The following is a 17,477-nucleotide window of genomic DNA, read 5'->3' on the forward strand; positions in this document are numbered from 1 at the left end:
GCAGTACTGATAAGAGCCTAAGTAGATCTGAAGGCAACAAAAATTACTAAAGACAATGAGAGAGGTTTCATGATGATGAAGCATTCAGTTTGTCAGGAATATAATAATTCTAAATTTGATATGCACTTAATAAAAAGCATCAAAATGTATAAACTGAAAGTGAGTATAAGCTAAAAGTTAGCCAGACTGAAATGAGAAATACTGTCTCAGCCATTGATAAAACGAGTGGACAGAAACATCAGTAGTAGCTAGAATGTTTGAATGACAGTTAACAAATATGAGCTAATCAACATATTAACATTAAACTTTAGAACTGTTAAACACACGTTTCTTTTTAGCTTTCATGGGCCATTTACAAAAATCAACCATATGATGAGCCATAAAGCAAGTCTCAACACATTTAAAAGGATTAATATTAGACTATGTTCTCTGACCACAGCAGAATTAAGTTAGAAGCTAATTACAAAAGTATAAGTAGAAAATCTTCACAGGTTTGGAAACTAAGATATAAGTGACATACACTCCAAGTAATGAACGTGTATTTCTGAGTAACCAGAGGGACAAAAAGAAATCACAATGGAAATTTTAAAATAGTTTGGATTAAATGATAATGAAAATACTACACAAGACATCTCAAAATTTGTGGACTACAGCTACAGCCATACTTTGAGTAAAATTTATAACCTCAAATGCAAAAGGCTAAAAATCAGTAATCTAAATTTCCATCTCAAGAAGTTGGAAAGGGAATTTTCATTGGAGTGCATCAGCAAGATCAAAGTAAGTTCTATAAAAGATTAATAACATTGCTAAGCCCTTGTGAGACTATTTATAAAAAGAGAAGGAATTAATAACTAATATTAGGGTTTAAATGGCCAGCTCCTGAAGCATTAGATAGATAAGAATATATTGTGATGTGATATATTTGAAAACTTAAAGTGTACAAATGCCTAGAAAGAGAAATCTTAACCAATAGTGATGTAAGAAGAATTAGAGTATCTAATAGTCCTATTCTATTAAATAAGTTGAACATATAATTAAAAACCTCCCAACAAAGGTGATTCAAGGCTTCCTTAAGAGAGAACAATACCAATTCTGTATAAACATTTCCAGGGGGGATATTTCCCAGCTCATTTGATAAGATGAGTGTATCCTGGATAGCATATCCTTATAAGAACTCTACAGGGAAGAAATGACAGGCCAATATCATTAAGGAACATAGATATAAAAATCCTAAGCAAAGACTTAGCGAACAATTTCAACGATAAACAACATAAAACATAAAAAGATAATAGGTCAAGACCTAGTTGAGTTACGCCAGCAGTGGAAGATTGGATTAACATTTGAGAATCAGGGTGATTCATCATATTTACAGAATACATTTGAAGACAAAATTATATGATGATTTTGACATATGCAGAAAAAATAGTTGATAATGTTCAGTATCCACTTACGGTAAAAAAAAAAAAAATGTAGAAACAACTCTAACCAACGAGGAATAGAAGAAAATTTCCTTATACTAATGAAGGCTGTCTACCCAGACCTACAGCAGTCATCATACTCAGTACTAAGATGTTGATAGGTTTTTCTCTGAGCTCAGGAGCGACACAAAATACATGCTGTCACCACTCTGAGTCAACATAGTACGAGAGGTCCTAGCTAATGCAACGAGGCAAATAAATTTTTTTTTAACACAAGGTATAAAGATTGGAAAAGATGAACTAAAACTGTCGTCTGTCACCGATGTCATGAATGCATAAAACATCTAAATCTATAAATAAACTTTAGAATGAGTGAGTGGATTTGGCTACCAGGGTCTCTGGATAAAAAGTCATCATACTTGTGTACTTGTAACACTAAATGCAATTTTATTTCTATACATAAGGTCAATACACTAAAAGCAATTGTATTCTTATGTAGAAAGTGAAATTTATAAACTATACCATTTAAGAGGCTGTAAAAACCGTCAAATACCCACGAATAAGTCTAGTGGGAAATGTGCGATTTCTAATCTCCTTATTATCTACACAAAAATCTATAAAATATTATGGAAAGAAATTAGACACATACATGGGGGGTATTCCATATTCACAAGTTGAAAGACAACATTATAATGATGTTCCCTCTATACTGATCTATAGATTCGATACAAACCCAAGCAAATCCAAGCAGGTCTTATAAAATGGAAATTTCAGACTGCTTCTAAAATGTACATGGGAAGAATACAAAGTGCTGAGAATTCACAAGATTACCTTCCAGAAAAAGAAAAATGGGAGAACTTAATCTGTGGGACATCAACAGTTAGAAAGTTACAGTGGTTCAGACAGTGCAGATTGGTGCAAAGAGAGAGAAGTACATCAGTGGACTAGAAATGAGACTTCTGCAGCTGAGCCATACATATGTGGACACTTATCTGTGGTGAAGGTGCAGCTGGAGAGCTGAAGGGAAGAGCGTCTTTTCAACAAATGATGTCGGGCCGGTTGGGGTCACCAGTGGCTGGGAGTTGCAGCCCCTGGCAGGCTGGTACTCAGTTGCGATTGTGCTGTGTGGGAACAGGACCCAGTGGCAGTCTGATGGGGACTGCAGACTCCAAGAAGGGAGCAGATGTTAATATGCACCTGTGTTTTTATGCTTGGAATATTTTATGTGAACTTTGTTTTAAATGGAATGTTTCTATGTATTGCATCTTTCCGGAAACATGAGTTCCTGGGGTAACCAGGAAGGAAAGTAATAATCCCAGCAACCGTGAAAGAACCCCTTTTTGCTTATGTCTATGGTCAGGAAATTTCTACAGGTATAACTTAAGTTATTATTGGTACATCGTAGCTGTTTTTGCAAAACAGAGGCTTATTGTTCAAGAGTTGTTATCTGTATTTTTCTGCTGCTGCTTCTCTCTGGGGAGTTGTCTTAGGGATAAAGTCCAGATTGCGCCATCCAAGGTGGCAATACTGCATTTGTATTGACACCTGACATTTTAATGCCATTACAAATGAAACCTGAACACTCCTTGACTTCATACGCACAATCAATCCCACGTAGATTATAGCTCTAAAGATGAGAGGTAGAACCATAAATATCCGAGAAGGCAACATACCATGTAATATTTTCATCATCTTAGGACACGGAAAGATCTCTTAAACAGGACAGAACAGCACTAGTTTAAAGTAAAATAATTGATAAATTGAACTACATTAAAATTAAAGACTTCTTTCTATTCATACAAAAAAATCATCATTAATGAAGGGACAAACCACAGACAGCAAGAAAATATTCGCAATGAATGAAATTGACAAAGGGCTCAAACACAGAATACATTAAGAACTCTTACAAATCATTAATAAAAAGACAGAACATCTCTTACAAAAATGGCTAAGAGACAAAGTAGGCATTTTCACAAGTTACATTAGTATTCCTCAAAAAGTTAAAAACAGAACTAATCTATGACCCAGTAATCACACTACTTACCCCAAAAATACAAAAACCCTAATTCAAAGGGATACATGCACCCCATGTTCACAGTAGCATTATTTACAATGGCCAAACTATGGAAGCAGCCCAAAGTGTCTGTCGATAGATGATGGGTTAAAAAAGATGTGAGATGTCATGGAATATTACTCAGCCGTCAAAAAGAATGAAGTCTTGTCATTTGCAGCAACGTGGATGGAGCTAGAGAGTACTATTCTAAGTGAGATAAGTCAGAGGAAGACAAATACCATATGTGGAATTCACTCATATGTGGAATTTGAGAAACAGTAAACAAGCAAAAGAAAAGAGAGAGACAAACCAAGAAACAGACTCTTACCTACATGGAGAACAAACTGACGTCACCAGAGGGGAGGGGGTGGGGGGATGGGTGAAATAGGTGATGGGGACTAAGGAGGGCACTTGTGATGAGCACTGGGTGATGTGTGGAAGTGTCGAATCACTAGATTGTACATCTGAAACCCATAGAACACTGTGTGTTAACTACACTGGAAATTAAAATAAATCTCACTCGTAATTAAGGAAATACACATTAAAACCACAATTGCTAAAAATTAAAAAGACCAGTAATGCCAAATATTGGCAAAAATGTGGAGCAAAGTATTTCATACGTCTCTTATAAAGGTGTAAGTTGGTGTGATGATTTGGGGAAACTGGATTTATCTACCAGAACTGAACATACATATCTTATGGTTGCTGTGTATATATATTTCCATACATGTGCATCTACACACTTGTGTAAGCATGTTTATGGGGCACTGTTAGTGTTAATCCCAAACTGGAGAGCGCTGAAGTGTCCATCAATGGGAAGGTGGATGAATTGTGATACTCTCACACGTTGGAATATGACACAGCAATAAAAACGAACAGATTACAGCTGTGTGCTACAGCACGGATGCATTTCACGTTCGTGAGAAACACAAAAGAGATGAAATACCCGAGAAATACATCCCCTGTGATTCTGTGCACACGCATCTTTGGTGACAGCATCAGGCTGGTGATGACCTTGGGGGAAAAGGGAGAGGATGGTGGTCCCGAGGAAGCACAGGGTGCGGCTTCCGGGGGGCTGGTATTGAGGTTGATTCTTGTGTGTGTGTGTGTGTGTGTGTGTGTAGGTTGATTCTTGACCTGGGTGGGAGTTGCACAGGCGTGCGCATTTTGTGATGATTCATCAGACTACACGCGTATTATCTGCGCAATTTAAAAATATATGTCATAATTTGGGGCACCTGGGTGGCTCAGTTGGTTAAGCGTCCGACTTCGGCTCGGGTCATGATCTCACGGTCCGTGAGTTCGAGCCCCGCGTCAGGCTCTGGGCTGATGGCTCAGAGCCTGGAGCCTGCTTCGGATTCTGTGTCTCCCTCTCTCTCTGCCCCTCCCCCATTCATGCTCTGTCTCTCTCTGTCCCCAAAATAAATAAACATTAAAAAAAATTTTTTTTTTAAATAAAAAAAATAAAAATATATGTCATAATTTGGGGCGCCTGGGTGGCTCAGTCGGTTGAGCGTCCGACTTCGGCTCGGGTCATGATCTTGTGGTTTGTGAGTTCAAGCCCCTCGTCGGGCTCTGGGCTGACAGCTCGGAGCCCGGAGCCTGCTTCGAGTTCTGTGTCTCCCTCTCTCTCTCTGCCCCTCCCCACCCCTGCTCACACTCTGCTTTCTCTCTCTCTCAAAAATAAATAAACATTGGGGCGCCTGGGTGGCGCAGTCGGTTAAGCGTCCAACTTCAGCCAGGTCACGATCTCGCGGTCCGTGAGTTCGAGCCCCGCGTCGGGCTCTGGGCTTCTGGCTCAGAGCCTGGAGCCTGTTTCCGATTCTGTGTCTCCCCCTCTCTCTGCCCCTCCCCCGTTCATGCTCTGTCTCTCTCTGTCCCAAAAATAAATAAACGTTGAAAAAAAATTTTTTTAAATAAATAAATAAATAAACATTGAAAAAACTTTTTAAAAAGTATATGTCATAATTTGATTTTCAAAAGTCAAGACTTACTACATTCAGTAAATACTTTGGACTGGACTCAAATTTTTCTTTACCCCAGTAGGAAAATGTACATTTCCAGGTGTCCCTAGAGTATTTCTTTCAGCATCTCTGATTTCCCTAGAAAATGTTTTCCGAGGTCCCTTCTGCTTTTTGAGGGCTAAGAGCTGACAATCCAATTGGACTCTGAGAGGAATCGGAGAGCTAAGCTCGCCTGTGTGAGGGCGTGTGCCCTGACTGCTCCTTGCACACCATCAGACCGTGCACCCTGAGGAAGGGGAAGGCCTTCTGGAAGGTGTAGCAGGCTCGGTACATTGGGACTGCTGTGATGTTTTAGATACGAGGCAGGCTGCCCTCTGCTCACTTCTCGGAGTCTCTGCTCGCTGTCTGACTGCCCACTGGGGGACCTGCTCCCATAGACCACAGTTGTAACCAGGGACCAGCCTGCCAGGGTCCACGACTCCAGATCGCTGGTATTTGCTGACCCCGGCCTTTCTGAGCCGGGATTAAACAAATAACAGTAGAGCAGTAGTGGGCGGGAACCCATTCAGTACGTGGTTTGTTTCTTTTTTATTTATTTATTTTGAGAGAGAGAGAGAGAGACAGAGAGAGGCAGAGAGAGAGGCAGAGACAGAGAGAGAATCCCAAGCAGGCTCTGCACCATCAGCGCAGAGCCCGACGCAGGGTTTGAATCTACATACCGCAAGATCGTGACCTGAGCCAAAATCAAGAGTCTGACCTTAACCCGCTGAGCCACCCAGGCCCCCATAATACACGTTAATCAAGCCCCTGTCTGTCCCAGGGCTGGCGCTGCAGGTGCCGTGCTCTCAGGGAGCTTCACTGTGGCTGCGGGTGAGGAAACAGACGGTCGAGTAAATACCAAACAGGAAACATGCAGAAAGCACTAAGCACTCGGGGGAGCCAGGACTGGATGCAGAGACAAAGAGCTGGGGAAGGGGCCAGTTCCAGCAGGTGGCCAGGGAAGGCCTCAGTGAGGAGGTGTGCTAGTCTCCCGGGGGCGGGCCTCAAACAATAGAGATCATGCTATCAGAGTTCAGAGGCCAGAAGCCCAACATCAAGGTGCGGGCAGGCTTTGTTCCTTCTCGAGGCTCTGAGGGTGAATCTGTTCTGTGCTCTCCACCCCTTGGCCTTCCCTGACTGGCGTCTCTCTTGTCCCTGTCCCCATCTTCACATAGCCTCCTTCTCAGTATCTTCACATGACCTCTTATAAGGATGCCAGTCATTGAATTTAGGACCCTTATCCGGTGTGACCTCCTCTTAACTTGAGTACATCTGCAAACAACTTCCAAATGGGGTCACTTTGCTGGGGGCTTCGTAAGACAGGAAGCACAGGCGGGGGTCAGCTTATGGGGCTGTGACAACGAATAAACAGATAAACAGAGCAGCAAAGGCCAATATCCTACAGTCAGTATGCTCCTAGGGTTCAGCGAACCCCAAGGCTGGGGGCCCCTGGGGAGGAAGAGTGGCAAGAGATGGGGGTCGTGGGCTGAGAGAGGCCACTCAGGGGTGTGGGATGCCTGGTGCAGCACTACGGGCCTCGGATGACCTACCCCCTGGTTTGCCTGGGACGAAGGACTTCCAGTGCTAAAACCGGGACAGTCCCCAGCCAACTGGCATGTGGTGGCTTTCATGTAGACTGCCTCCTCATTCGGCCCCGGTTTAGCCACCAGCATCGCATTTTGCCATGTCATTTCACAGCTGGGAGAGGAGAACGGCCACCACTTATCGACAGCTTACTGTATGCAGGCACCCGCAAAGCATTTCACATACATCTCACCTGTGCACAGCACCTGTGTGAAGGGGGTATAATTACTGTCCCAGCTGTGGCTCCGTGCCCTTCACCGCCACCTCGCCGCCTCTTTCCCACCAGCTTTATCATTTCCTCATTCATTTTTTGAGAGGTGATTAGCCCCAGCGGGGAGGAGGAGCATCGGGGAAAGGAAACTGACAGTTTTTTAAGTGCCTGTCAAGTGACCACATGTGAGGCAGAAGCCTTATGTGTGATAATTTCATTGCCACTGCAACAGAAATAGACAGCAATTATTACCCTAATTTTATAGATCAGGAAGCCGAGGCTAGGAGAAGCTAATTGACTTGATCAGGGTCACCTGGCGAGGAAGCCGGGGCTCTGGGACTTGAGTCCTTGTACGTGTCTCCCCCTGTGGTGCTCCCCACCCCAGGCAGCAAGGTGCCAAGCTGGTCCCCGGCCAGCCAGTGCTTCCACGAGGCCAGCTGTTTTCAGCGTGTGTATTTTGGATAAAAATTCAAACAGCATCTGGCTTATGTTGTGACTTTGCAGATAATTCCCATCTCTTTGTACCTTAAGCGTGTTTGCCTTCCTGGTGAGGCAGGAAAAGTTGTTCTGGGTTGCGATGCAGTGAAAGAGATCCTCAGCTTATAAATTGGGCCACATAGTCCCTCTCCTAATTTTTTTTTTTTTAAAGGAAGGGCCTCTCTGACGGCTAGCGACTGGGGCGAATTCAGCTTAACTTGAAGCACGTTGATTGGTACCTAGAGTGTTTCAGGAGGTGCGAGAGGCATGGGGAGGCCAGGGAAGCAAAGAAATGTTTGATGCCCTCACAGTCTGGTGAAAAGTCAGGCAATAAGAATGAGTGCTGTCGGCACTGATTTGTAGAGCACTGCACAGTGAGCAGACGCGAACTCTCCCAGCCGCCCTGTGCAGTTAGGCTCAGTTCTTAGCCCATCTGCAGAGAGGGAAGCCGAGGCCTAGAGACGCTAACTCCCCCAGCCAAGGCCTCATGGCCCGTAAGCTACAGGGATTCTCCCCGGGAGGCAGTGTGGCTCTGGGGTGTGCCGTCTGTGCTCCAGACGAGCTGTGAGTCAGCCTGCGATAAGGTCTATAGACCTTTGTGGGGCTGTAAAGGGATTTGAGAATAGCCTTGCCCAGGTACAGGTGGAAAACTGGGCTTCTTGAAACTGACAAGCACTCTATAAAATGTTGTAAAATGGGTATAATAGTATCTACCCTACCTGAGTCCCGTGACTTACATAAAGAGACACGGTCAGCTAGTGGGAGAAGCTCAAGTTCTAGAATCGGAGACCTGACCTGTTGGGCAAAATAATCTCTTCGGGCCTCTCTGGCCATCACTTGGTGATTTGGGAAAGTTACTCCATTTGTGCCTCAGTTTCCTCATATTTAGAATAAGGATAACAGTAGTACATTTACTTCAGTGGGTTACTATGAAAATATGTAAGTTAATAAACGTAGAGATAAGAAGGATCCCGCCACTTGGTAAGCACTAGGTGTGTTGGCTGCTAAACACCACCAGTACCGTCTGCTACCACTACCTCCGCTCTCATTGCCACTCTCGCCACCACTGCCACCACCTCCTCCATCAGCATTATCATCACCACCACCATCAGCACCACCACCTCTACCATCATTACCTCCATGACCACCGCCTCTTCCACCACCGCCATCACCTTCTCCATCATCACCACCTCTTCCACCACTACCGCCATCACCACCACCACCACCACCGCCTCTTCCACCGGCACCATCATCTTTTCCACCATCACCACCTCTTCCACTACTACCACCGTCACCTCCATCACCACCACCATCACCGCTACCACCTCCATCACCACCACCATCACCCTCACCGTCATCATCACCATCTCCACCACCACCACCACCGCCATTGTCACCATCTCCACCACCGCCATCATCACCACCATCATCATCATCACTAACACCACCTTCACTATCACCACGACCACCACCACCACCACCATCATCATCGTCATCACCACCACCACCTTCACTATCACCACCACCGCCATCATCACCACCTCTCCCATCATTACCACCTCGCCACCATCACTACCTTCTCCACCACCTCTTCCACCACCACCACCATCACCACCGCCATCACCATCATCACCACCTCTTCCACCAGTACTGCCTCTTCCACCACTATCACCACCATCACCACCGCCATCACCATCACCACCGCCATCACCACCACGATCGCCGCTACCACTTCCATCACTACCACCACCAACCCATCATCACCCTCATCATCATCACCACCACCACCACCACCTTCACTATCACCACCACCGCCATCATCACCACCTCTCCCATCATTACCACCTCGCCACCATCACTACCTTCTCCACCACCTCTTCCACCACCACCACCACCATGACCACTACCACCTCCATCACCACCATCACCACCTCTTCCACCACTATCCCCACCATCACCACCGCCATCAACCATCACCACCACCGCCATCACCACCTCGATCGCCACTACCACTTCCATCACTACCACCACCACCCCATCATCACCCTCATCATCACCACCACCACCACCACCACCTTCACTGTCACCACCACCATCACCACCACCTTCATCGTCTGTTTTCCCTTCTATGAAATCTGCCTCCCAGCCATGCCTTCTGGATTAAACGATACAGGCCATGTCAAAGCATCAGCGATTGGTGCAGAAAGCTTGGGGTAGTGTTGTGGCTGCAGCACTGTTCTTATCAGGGCACGGCAGAGGGGGGGCCCTGACCCATCTCCCTCGAGGGAGACAGCCCTCTCGCTGACCAGGGTGCTCCTCCCGCAGAGAAGACAGACCTCTCACAGCTGCCGTTGTTCCTTCACAGGCATCGCCCTCAGCGCGCTCCCCATGTACCTGAACGAGATCTCGCCCAAGGCGATCCGTGGCTCTCTGGGGCAGGTGACTGCCATCTTCATCTGCGTTGGCGTGTTCATGGGGCAGCTGCTGGGCCTGCCTGAGCTGCTGGGAAAGGTAAGTGCGGCTCGCCGGCCAACCGTGTCTGGTGTCATTTGATGCCACCCTCTCAGCTCCCCACATCCCTTCCGGGACCAGGGGTGGTTGGAGGTGAGCCCTTCCTCCAAAGGCTTGTCCATGGCGTCCCTGAGCACGCAGGCCTCTCACTCACCACTGGAGGACAGTTATCGAGTTCCTTCGACTGCGTTTGATTTTTTGTTTTTTTCCAGAACATAAAGTATACATAACAAATGCAAACCTTAACAGAATGTTCAGATCCACCCACCCAATAACTGTTGTCAGCAGCTAATTTGTATTCATTTAGGCGTTTTTCTTTGCTTCTACAAACTCATATAAACATATAGTTGTTGTTTTTGTTTTAATGGAACCATGCCACACGCATTGTTCTGCAACTTGGCTGTTTTCACTTACTGTATTTGGGGCATCTTTCCAAGATGTTTTGCTCTGCTCTACCTCACTCTGTCTTTCTTACATAAACATGTTAGTTGCAGTCTTCTGTTTTGGGAAGCAGGAGGGCCTGACTTTGAATCCCAGTTCAACAGCTGACTTGCCTTCTGGCCTTGGCAGGAAGGAAAGCCTTGCCCCGGGTTGGGGGGGTGGGGAGGGTGATAAGGGAGGGGAGGAACTACAGAGACCAGAGAGAGGCCTGGAGGCTGTGGCTCTCTCTCCGGGTAGAGAGGAAGGGGGATGACCTGCTGTCGGAGCGTCCCACCGCCGGGATGAGGAGGGAGAGCGTGGCCTCCCCGCAGACAGCGGAAGGTTGGGGGGTGGGTCGGGAGGAGTTGAATCTCGGGGTGATGGGGGTGGTGCCTGCCGCCTGCCACGGTCTGGCACTTGAGCGGAGCACAGCTGACCAGCCCCGTGAGCGGCGCCCCTGCTCCAGCGATAGGAGTGCTCGTGACAATGCGCACGTCTGGTGCGCTCGTTGTTTGTGCCCTCCCGAGACTCACGGCTGCTCTGTGGGCGGCTCCCCTCTGCAGCTGTGGACGTGGAAGCAGAGAGAGGTGAGGTCAGACCTGACTCGTGGCTGAAACCGGAACCTGGGTCTGTCTGCTTCCAGACCCATGTATGGGACGTGTCTCACACAGCTAAGAAGGGACACGCTGGGTCCTGTGGGAGCGGGAGCAAGATCCCGACACTGATTCTCACGTATGCGTTCTTTCCGTGCATCAAGCAGTTCTCTGACACCAGCCGGGTGTCCTGTGAATCCACGCAATTCTGACACCATCTACTTGGACGCAGTGTCAGACCCCACAGGGTCAGGGCTCAGTCCCACGAGGCTGTCCCCACTTCAGAGGCCAGTTGCAAGTCTAGGTTGTCCCCTGTGCTTCCGACCGACTGGCCATAAATCAGTGGTTCCTACGACCTTCTCCTTGAGTTGGGCTAATTTGCTAGAACAGCTCACAGAACACAGGGACCCATCGACCCACGAGATGACGGGTTTCTCACAAAAGGGTAGAACTCAGAACAGCCAGAGAAAGGAGACACACAGGGAAAGGCTGGGGGGGGGGGGGCATGGAGTTTCCCTGCCCCCTCTGGGACGTCACTCTCCCAGAATCTGTGTTCGCCCACCTGAAGCTCTTGGAACCCCATCCTTTGGGGGGGTTTGTGGAGGCTTCCTTACAAAGGAATGATTGATTAGATCATTGGCCATTGGCGACTGAACTCAGTCTCTGTCCTGTCCCCTCCCTGGAAGTCCCGGGTCACTTGGTTTTCTCCACGGATACCCAGCCCCCATCCTCAGGTGCCTTCCAAAGTCACTTCATTAACATAAATGCGGGTGTGGCTTAAAGAGCTTTGTTATGATTATTGAGACACCTTTATTACTCTCATCTCTTAGGAAATCCCAAGGGTTTTGGGAGCTCTGTGCTAGAAGTGGGCAGGAGACAATATATGTTTCTTTTTTTTAATCACAATAAGACAGTAAGAGCTTAGGCTGGGAGAATACCAGCCCCTTTATGCCTTACCCTTAATAAGCCGAGGGCCAGCCCCTGCCTCATTCAGGGAAGGTTTTATAAGCTGAGGATTATGATAAGATTATGGGAGTTGGATGGCATTTATCCCTTAAAAATGTTTTTGGGGGCACCTGTGTGGCTCAGTTGGTTAAGCATCTGACTTCAGCTCAGGTCATGAGCTCACAGTTCACGAGTCCGAGCCCTGCGTCAAGCTCTGTGCTGACAGCTCAGAGCCTGGATGGAGCCTGCTTCGGATTCTGTGTCTTCCTCTCTCTCTGCCTGTCCCCTGCTCGTGCTCTGTCTCTCTCTCTCAAAAATAAATAAAAACATTAAGAAAATGTTTTTGAATGTTTGCTAACACTTTTTATTGTGGTAAAATATACATAAGGTTGACCATTTGCAGCATTTTGACGTCTACATTTCCATAGCATCGTACGTGACTTTTTATACTTCACCTGATGGAGGTCACTTCCGAAGCATCTACTTCCGATCTTTTATTATCAACCCTTTGGGGTTATTATGGCCGCGATTTTTTTCTCTTTTGCAAAAACAGAAATAACGCACACTTAATATTTGTGGTTGCCACACTCATGGTGATTTCTAGAATTAGTGCAAGCAGGTGGGAAACAATCTCCTTACCAAAGTGAGATCCCACATTAGAGAGGCTCTTTTGCTTTTTGTTTTCAAAATATTTTAAAATTCTGAAAGTCAACATTATGTGTGTGGCAAAAATAAAAACATTATAACAATCACAGCCTCTGTTCTTTACATGTAAAAATGTATTTATTTATTTTTTAATGTTTATTTATTTTTGAGACAGAGAGAGACAGAACATGAGTGAGGGAGGGGCAGAGAGAGAGGGAGACACAGGCAGCAGGCTCCAGGCTCTGAGCTGTCAGCACAGAGCCCGACACGGGGCTTGAACACGTGAGCCGTGAGATCATGACCTGAGCCAAAGTCAGACACTCAACCGACTGAGCCACCCAGGCGCCCCATAAAAACATATTTTAAAGTCAACAGAGAGACCTGTTGTCCTCCCAGAGTGAAAAAGTAAATAAGCATCTGCTTCAGTAGAGGCTAAGTTTTTCTCTTTCAGGGGGAATTCCAATTCCTCATTGGACTCCTCGCTTGTAAATCAGTGTCCGGTCCTTTCTGCCACCAGGCTGGGGTCCTGTCTCAGCTCAGGTTGCTGTCAAATACCAGAGGCTGGGCGGCTTGAGAGCAAGAGAACTCTTCTGCATGTCGCTGTCCAGTTCTCCGAGCACCATTTGCTAAAGAGACTGTCTTTTTTCCATTGGATGCCCTTTCCTGCTTTGTCAACAATTAGTGGGCCGTGCGTTTGTGGGTCCAATTCTGGGTTCTCTATTCCGTACCATTGGTCTTACGTGTCTGTTTTTGTGCCAATACCATGCTGTCTTGATGATTACAGCTCTGTAGTACAGGCTAAAGTCTGGGATTGTGATGCCTCCCGCTTTGGTTTTTTTCTTCAATATTACTTTGGCTATTTGGGGTCTTTTGTGGTTCCATAAAAATTTTAGGATTGTTTGTTCTAGCTTTGAGAAGAATGGCGGTACAATTTTGATTGGGTTTGTGTTGAACGTGTAGATTGCTTTGGGTGGTATTGACATTTTAACAATATTTATTCTTCCAATCCATGAGCATGGAATGTTTTTCCATTTCTTTGTGTCTTCTTCAATTTCCTTCATAAGCTTTCTACAGTTTTCAGTGTACAGATCTTTTACATCTTTGGTTAGGTTTATTCCTAGGTATTCTATGGTTCTTGGTGCAACTGTAAATGGGATCAGTTTCTTTATTTGTCTTTCTGTTGCCTCATTATTTGTGTATAAAAATGCAGCTGATTTCTGTGCATTGATTTTGTACCCTGCGACTTTGCTGAATTCATGTATCAGTTCTAGGAGTCTTTTGGTGGAATCTTTCAGGTTTTCCAAGTAGAGTGTCATGTTGTCTGTGAAAAGTGAAAGTTTCATTTCTTCTTTGCCAGTTTTGATGCCCTTTATTTCATTTTGTTGTCTGATTGCTGATGCTAGGACTTCCAACACTGTTAACTAGACCACTTTCTTAAACTGCACACAAAAATAAACTCAAAATGTATGAAAGACCTAAATGTGAGACAGAAAACCATTAAAAACCTAGAGGAGAAAGCAGGCAACAGCCTCTTTGACCCCAGCCACAGCAATTTCTTACTCAACACATCTCCAAAGGCAAGGAAATTAAAAGCAAAAATGAGCTTTTGGGACCTCATCAAGATAAAAAGCTTCTGCACTGCAAAGGAAGCAATCAGTAAAACTAAAAGGCAACCAATGGAATGGGAGAAGATATTTGCAAATGACATATCAGATAAAGGACTAGTATTCAAAATCTATAAAGAACTTACCAAACTCCATACCCAAAAAACAATCCAGTGAAGAAATGGGCAGAAAACATGAATAGACACTTCCCTAAAGAAGACATCCAGATGGCCAACAGACACATGAAAAAATGTTCAATGTCACTCATCATCAGGTAAATGCAAATCAAAGCCACCCTGAGATACCACCTCACACCGGTCAGAGTGGCTAAAATGAAAAAATCAGGAAACTATAGATGCTGGCGAGGATGTGGAGAAACGGGAACCCTCTTGCACTGTTGGGAATGCAAACTGGTGCAGCCGCTCTGGAAAACAGTGTGGAGGTTCCTCAAAAAATTAAAAATAGATCTACCCTATGACCCAGCAATAGCACCACTAGGTATTTACCCAAGGGATCCAGGAGTGCTGATGCACAGGGGCACTTGTACCCCAGTGTTTCTAGCAGTGCTTTCAACAATAGCCAAATTGTGGAAAGAGCCTAAGTATCCATCAACTGACGAATGGATAAAGATGTAGTTTATATGTATACAATGGAATACTACTTGGCAATGAGAAAGAATGAAATCATGCCATTTGCAGCAACATGGATGGTACTGGAAGGTATTATGCTAAGTGAAATAAGTCAGTCAGAGAAAGACAGATATCATAGGTCTTCACTCATATGTGGAACTTGAGAAACTTACCAGGAGACCATGGGAGAAGGGAAGGGGGAAAATAGCTATAAACAGAGAGGGAGGGAGGCAAACCACAAGAGACTCTTAAATACAGAGAACAAACTGAGGGTTGGGGGGGAGCAGGACAGAGGGGAAAATGGGTGATGGGCATTGAGGAGGGCACTTGTTGGGATGAGCACTGGGTGTTGTATGTAAGCCAATTTGACAATAAATTATATTAAAAAAAAAAAAAAAAAGAACGAGAGAACTGACTCCTTGCAGTTCTGGAGGCAGGAAGCCTGGGATCAGGATGTCAGCGCGAGCAGGTTCTGGTGAGGGCCCACTTCCTGCCTCGTGGCCGGCCGCCTTCTCTCTGCGTGGTCAAATGGGGAGACAGATCCTCTTTCTCGTACAGGGCTCCACCCTCATGACCTGATCACCTCCCAGAGGCTCCATTCCTAACATCATTGCCTCGAGGTGAAGTTTCAACATGTGATTTTTTGGGGGGACACCAACATTCCATCCATAGCAGGCCCTTTGGTCTTTCGTGAACCTCTGTCTTCTCCTGTCATTTGCTCACTCCTTTACCCGTCCAGCACACTCTGGAACACTGAGCTGGATGCTGGAGCTACAGCTTTGGGCACGTCCACAAGCTGGTATATTCTGCACCTTTACGACGACCACGGTCCGCATGAACTGTGTGACCCTGGGAAGTTCACCCACCTCCGCGAGCCAGGGGCCCCCTTGGTGGCAGGCATGCTTGCAGGTCCTCGAGCTCCACTCCAGCACGCCTTCCTCTGGGGAGCTCCTCTGACAAACAGTGACACTGTGCAGCACGTCCCCAGAACAGACACCCTGCGCACGTCCCCGTCCCATGCTTTATTTCTGTTGGCTTCAGCTTCTTTTCCGTCCAGTAGATCCTGTCTTACAGACGTGTGCGTGCACAAAATCCAGAGGTTTGCAAGTTTATTCACTCATCCAGAAAGTGTTTTAGACAGCTGTTCTGTACCACGTGTTGGCCTGGTTCCTGGTAGCCGTGCACAGAGGTCAGACTAGTCCTTGCCCTTGGGGAGTTCACAGGAAAGACAGGTAACCGAAGATGACCAGCACGATGGGGGAAAGGTAGGACACTATCCTAGAGCGGGTGCCAGGAATGGTTGGTTGTCCTGTGAGAAGTGACATTTAAACTCATGCCTTGAGGGTTGGTAGGATTTACCCAGGCCAGGAGGGTGGGGGCAGACAGGGGAGAGTGTTTCAGGCAGAGGACACAGTATAAGTGAAGGCCCTGTCATTTGTCTAGAGGCAAAACCCCAGGGGCACTAGGGCACTGAGAGGGAGAGGGGTGGGGGCATGGAAAGGCAAGCGGGGGCCACACACTGTGAGGACAGTGAAGGGCAGGCAAGATGAGGGGCTTCAGTGGCCCTGTGATGGCTGGGGGGACATGCCTTGTTCAGTGAGAGCAGCTGCTACTGTTTCCGTGGCAGATACTGGGCTGCAGGTGATCGGTTTTCTGATTTTCAAGAGAAGTTAGAATCCAGATCTTCATGTCAAATTTCTTGATTTTTTAAAAAAAAGTTTTACTGATTTATTTTGAGAGAGAGAGAGAGCAGAGGAGGGGCACAGAGAGAGGGAGAGAGAGAGAATCCCAAGCAGTTTTTGCACTGCCAGTGCAGAGCCAGACGTGGGGCTCAATCTCACGAACTGTCGTATCATAACCTGAGCAGAAAGCAAGAGTTGGATGCTTAATGGACTGAGCCACCCAGGTACCCCTACTTTTTGATTTTTAAATATTGGAAACCAGTTGACCTTGAAAAAAACCCTCTCATTTGTGGTCTGGATCCTGCTTCGTGGGCCGCTTTTCACACATGAGGAGCGTGGGCAGGCTTCTCTTCATTCGGGAGCACTGTGGAGGCTTCTCTTCATTCGGGAGCACTGAGCCATCATCCACCAGTGGCAGTAGGACAAGATGTACACTTAAAAGAAAGACTTGGGCTGCCACGTGGAGAGCATATTGGATCCCAGCCAAACCCGGAGAGACTGCGCTGGTCCGGTGGGGAGACAGGAGCTTGGTTTCGAGTAGTGGTGGGGGACAAGTGGACACGCTCGATGGGGAATGGCGGCGTGCCTTGTTAGAAGTGGGAGGAGTCAGGATATCTCCTGGTGTGTGGCAGGTCAGCCAGGTAAAGTGGGGCACCAGATGCTGAGATAGGGAGCCCCCGAGGAGAAGCAGCTTCACAGATG

General features: G+C 46.5%; 1 protein-coding gene across 4 annotated transcripts in view; it reads left to right on the forward strand.

Moving 5' to 3' along the window:
• SLC2A9 (solute carrier family 2 member 9) overlaps positions 1-17,477 on the forward strand; it is a 258,417-nt gene that overhangs the window by 89,039 nt on the left and 151,901 nt on the right. For all 4 annotated transcript variants that reach the window (XM_040487873.1, XM_040487869.1, XM_040487879.1 and 1 more), the window contains one exon: positions 10,112-10,257. In XM_040487873.1, coding sequence (XP_040343807.1) covers positions 10,112-10,257 — 146 coding nt within the window. The remainder of the gene's footprint in view (positions 1-10,111; positions 10,258-17,477) is intronic.

This window comes from Herpailurus yagouaroundi, unplaced genomic scaffold, assembly GCF_014898765.1.
Source record: "Herpailurus yagouaroundi ecotype Mexico unplaced genomic scaffold, PumYag 28, whole genome shotgun sequence".
Taxonomy (NCBI): Eukaryota; Metazoa; Chordata; class Mammalia; order Carnivora; family Felidae; genus Herpailurus; species Herpailurus yagouaroundi.